Raw genomic sequence first — 4,895 nt, 5'->3', positions numbered from 1 at the left:
TGAAGGCCAAAGAAATGGAGGAGAGGAGGACGAGGTCGAAAGAGGAGCACAGGGGCCAAGGGGGAGAAGGCATAGGTTGAGGAGAGGAAGGTGACATGAAAGAAAGAATCAAAGGCCATTGAATGACAAAAGAAACATGTTCATGGACACAAGTGTTCTTAATGTGAAGGCAAAAGCATACTAGGAGCTTTGTCGCGATCAAGCGTTGGCGTTGAGGTCTATGGTAGGCTTCATGGGTGGCATGGAGGAGGCATAGGCGGCATGGGAGGAGGCATGGATGCCATGGGTGAAAATGGTGCCAATGGCGACAATGAATGCATGGGGTGACAATGGTGTCAATGATGAAAATGGAGAGGATGCGAGCACTAATGGGAATGTATCATGTACCGGTGCAGCAATCGCACAAAATAAACACTATACGTATTTAAAAAATATGAAAACAATTTTGCACACGCACACATAACATACATCTACTGTTTCGCCAAAAATTCAGATACAAAGTAGACCTACAACTCTAGAAACAAAAAGAATTCAGTTATCAATAGTACTCTTTTTAGATTGGGCCATAAATTTGGCCCATTAGCATGGTATAAGTGCTGAATTTGTTGTATTGATTCTCAAGCTGTAATTTGAATTATTATTTTTTTGTGACATGCTTGAGATATGTTGTGTACACGCTAATTTTTTTTTCAGAAATTTTAAACACTCGTATAGTGATTTCGGATGGCTGTTGCTCCGGTAGCACCCCAAGGGCAGGTGTACCGGATAGCGTTCCCGTGTGGTGAGTCCAGCTGGAGTGAGATTTCACTGCAAGTAGTGTATCCGTAAACAGGCGTTCACCTCCATCTCTGGGGCCGCGCGAGGACCTAGCCTGTCTGTGTCCAGTGCAGCAGAATGGTGATGATCAAAGACGGAACACGGCGTGCGAGCAACCGACAGCCCTGCCGTGACCCCCGCTCCGGTACGTCCGATCGGGATCGCCCGTACGGCCACGGGCGCGCGCGTTCGCCCGCCGCGTTTCCCGCCACTTCCTCCTGCCCGCCCACCCACCCCTCGTCCCCACACGCCCACGCCCACGCCCTGCTTCAACCAATTAACCGCCTCGCTTCGCTCCCGAGGCGGCAACTGCCCCAACTGCACCGCTCAGCGCTCCGCAGGCCTAGCCGTGCCGTGCGCGGTAACAAAATTCACCTAATGAATGCGTTGCTAGCAGTAAAAACTGCCACGCAAGATTCAAATCATCAAATTACTAGTCGTAGTAGAACAGTAGCAAAAGAGGTGAAACGATCATGGAGGGATCAATCAGTCCAGCCCACTAGCACGGGAGAAAAGAGAGGGAAGGAATTATGCACCCTGTCTGATCTGATCTACTACAGCTTTTCCATGGCGGCTCTGATTTCATGATCCGGCGGCGACCCGTTTCACGCGAAGAAGACCTGCACGGTGCCGGTGACGGGGCAGCGGCACGTGGGGCAGGCCGCGGCGGCGGCGAGGGAGGCCGAGGCGCCGGGGTCGCACGCGTCGCACACGCAGAGGTGCCTGCACGGGAGCAGCACGGTGGTGGCCGGCCGGAGCCGGCACCCGCGGCACGGCCTGGCCGGTGGCGGGGCCGCCACCTCCACCACCCTGTCAGGGTCGATGAAGCCGGACTCGGCGTCGTCCGCCGCGCCGTCGTCGTCCAAGGCGGCCTTGCCGCTCCTCGCCTGCGCTGTGGCCGCCGCCTGCTGCAACTGCGCGTGGAGCGCGGCCGCCGTGGACTGGTCGGACATTGCCTTGGCTTGCCACGACGCCGCCTCCGCCCTCAGCCGGGCCAGCCGCTCCTCCAGCTCGACGCCGCGCCGCGCCGCCTTGAAGGTCTCCGCCTCCATCTCCCTGACCCGCCGTGCGGCCAGCGCCTCTGCGGCGCCCAGCAGCGAGCGGTTCTGCCGACGCCTCGTGTCAGCCAGCGCAAGCCGGAGTCGCTCCGCCTACAAAGGAAGAACGAATCCGCCATCATCATCATCGTCATCAGAACAACCTCCATGTAGATCGATCGATCGATGGCAAGGCCAGAACCAATCAAGCAAGCGCGCGGATCCTCACGTGTTCCTGGAGCAGCCGGTCGATCTCGTTACTGTACCGCCCGCACTGGGCGGCGAGCTCGCCGGGGATAAGGGGCGACGTCGAGGACGTGCACGCCGCGTGCTCCGAGCCTCCCTCGTCGAAGTCGAGCCGCAGGCCCGTCGCCGGCGGCCGCCGGTGCAGCTGCGCCAGGTGTATCACCTTGTGCCCCGGAGAACCCTGCGGCGCCTGCAGGGAGAAGAGCCGTGCCGGCGGCGCCACGGTCTCGCGCGGCCGCTTCCGCCCGTTGCCGCCATCTGCGACTGCATCGACCCAAGACGCATGTTAGTTAATCGCCTCAATCACAACCGTCATCGAGAAAGGTAATTAAGCAGCACGCGATGCGTCGGTTACCTCCATCTCGACGGGAGAAATCCATGAACAGGGGAGGCTGCTGCTGCTGCTGCTCCAGCGATGGCGGCGCCATCTCCTTGCGCGGCTCCATCGGCGCAGCGCAGCCTCTGCCCACAACCCGGACGCCCAGATCACCCATCCGGGCGGCGATCACCTCGGAGCGGAAGTCGGAGACGGCTAAAGCAGCAGCGGCGCCGGCGACGCGCAGGCGGCGAGGACGAGGAGGCGCGATTGCCGGTGGCTGCTGCGGCTGCAACAGGGCCGCGCCGCTGCCATTGCCCGTGCTATTTGAGGCGCGAAGCGCGTGCGTGGGGAGGAGTTGGATGGGAATGCGGTAGGAGGCGCGCGAGCGGGGATGCGACGGATGAGAGAGTTGCGGCGGGGGGTGGGCAACGCAAACGCAACGCAACGCGACTCAACTGTTCCTTCCACCGTCTCTCTCGTCTTATCAGGGTGGCGTGGGCGTGGGCGGGCTTTCAGCTTTTGCTGCCTCCTCTTTTCTCTCGCTCTCTCCCGTGATGGCAACGTCAGCCTCGCCGTCGTGCCCGGCTTTCCCTACGTGCGCCACCCACCCCACCCCCACCCCACAGCTGCATCTGCATGCACGCCTTGAAGAATCCCCCGTCCAAAGCCAACAGCTCAAATGTTTTAACCGCTTTCCTTCGTTATTATTGTGCTGTTGGATCTACACGCAGATGAGTCAGACGGCCATCGACGCATTGCACGTAGATTAATTTACTATAGTAACCGGGTCGTTGTTCTCACGTCGTATTAATTGGACATTTGGACGGTGTTCCTCGGTCCTCTGCCCAAGTAAGTAATAAATCTACTTCCAAGGACTCCCAACAGTGCCACGACGGCTAGTATAGTAGGCATCCGATGCCTAGGCGCTCTTGACTCTCGTGTCATTTTATTCTGTTCATTCGTTCGTTTGGTCAAGCCTCAGGCGGGCAGCATCTATCTATCTGTAGCCGTGGGCTTTCGGCGTACGGGCCGAGAGGAAAGAGACGTTGCACTGCACCCACATGACAACAGGGAGAGAGAGGGAGAAAGAAACGTCGGTTTGACGGAGGCTTCTCCTCCTCTGCACGCAGCAGCCAGGGGTGCGATGAAAATGAAAAGAAAGGCCAGGCCAGGCAGGGCGGCAGCATCGATGGTGTTCCGGCAGGCAGCGAGTTGAGTATTGGATTCGGAGGCACCGCACCGGCCTCAAAAGCATCGCTCCGTGCGCTCCGCGTTCGCTGTAGCCTCGGCGCACGCAAGGGACCGTGGCACAGGCCTCGTCTCGAGATGCGCGAAAGGAGGAGAGACATATTGCTACCATTTTCCCTTTTCCCTTTTCAGCCACCGTCGCAAGTTCCTCCTCTCGATGTGGCATGCCGTGTTGGCCAAGGTGAGAGGTACGAGGGTTTGGAAATTTCAAAACCAATTCTAGATTCGTTTCGTTGGATCTAGTCAAATTTTATTAGATTTAAATTCGGCTTGAATCCAGTGCAAAATTTCAAGGTAAGACACACGTCGTGCCCTCTGAAATTACCGAAACTTTGGTTTCTGGTCTAGGAACCGCGTAAAAAAAATCTACCGTGAACAAGTTTAGTTCTGGCACCGACGTTTTCATGTATACAATGCTCCCGACAGAAGAAATCACCTACCGATTAATCCAACATAGTCTTCCACATAGGGTGATGACAATGGAGAATTGTGTCCTCCTTGTTCGATGTGCTTAAGGTTCTTTGGCAAAGCTAGTGACGGTGGGGTCTCACCTGAAGGATTGGGCCAGGAGTGATATAGGAAAGCGGGTCAACAAGCAGATGGGGTGGTACTGATCATATGAATGATGGACTCAATACTCATGTAGGAAAGCGGGTCAACAAGCAGGAGTTAGATTATATAGAAAAGCGGGTCAACAATACTGGATCCAGTAATTGACTTGATTAATACCCGTGTTACTGATCATATGAATGATGGACTCTGCGCAGATTTTACGGACAAGGTGATCGCTGACGCCCTGTTTCAGATTGGGCCACTGAAGGCGCGGGGACCGGACGACTTCCCCGCTCGTTTCTTTCAGAGGAACTAGGCGGTTATGAGGGAGCAAGTTATTGCTGGGGTGAAGGATTTTTTCGGACGGGAATAATGCCGGAGTGGGTGAACAACTCTCCCATTGTTCTCTTTCCAAAGGTGGATAACCCATCGAAGCTCACGGAATTCAGGCCCATAAGTTTATGTAACATCATCTACAAGGTGGTGGCGAAGTGTATGGTAAACCGTTTGAGACCTCTGTTAGATGGTATTATTTCTCCCAAGCAGAGTGTCTTTGTTCCTGGACGGATGATCACTGACAATGCCTTGATTGTGTTTGAGTGCATTCATTATATACAGCATGAAAAAGATCCCAACAAGAGCTTTTGTGCTTATAAGCTGGATTTGTTTAAGGCTTA

At 55.6% G+C, this 4,895-nt stretch overlaps 1 protein-coding gene across 1 annotated transcript; it reads right to left on the bottom strand.

Annotated features, from left to right (window-relative positions):
* Nucleotides 1-1,220: 1,220 nt before the first annotated feature.
* Nucleotides 1,221-2,986, bottom strand: LOC123181644 (BOI-related E3 ubiquitin-protein ligase 1). The gene is made up of 3 exons (XM_044593960.1): nucleotides 2,455-2,986; nucleotides 2,083-2,363; nucleotides 1,221-1,967 (listed from the first exon to the last, which is right to left on the bottom strand). Exons 1-3 carry the CDS (start codon nucleotides 2,591-2,593, stop codon nucleotides 1,422-1,424), a joined length of 966 nt encoding a protein of 321 aa, XP_044449895.1. The 5' UTR covers nucleotides 2,594-2,986; the 3' UTR covers nucleotides 1,221-1,421.
* Nucleotides 2,987-4,895: the final 1,909 nt, after the last annotated feature.

The sequence above is a fragment of the Triticum aestivum genome, chromosome 1D (assembly GCF_018294505.1).
Source record: "Triticum aestivum cultivar Chinese Spring chromosome 1D, IWGSC CS RefSeq v2.1, whole genome shotgun sequence".
NCBI lineage: Eukaryota > Viridiplantae > Streptophyta > Magnoliopsida > Poales > Poaceae > Triticum > Triticum aestivum.
Note: the sequence above shows the minus strand (reverse complement) of the source record. Positions and strands in the feature narration are given on the sequence as shown.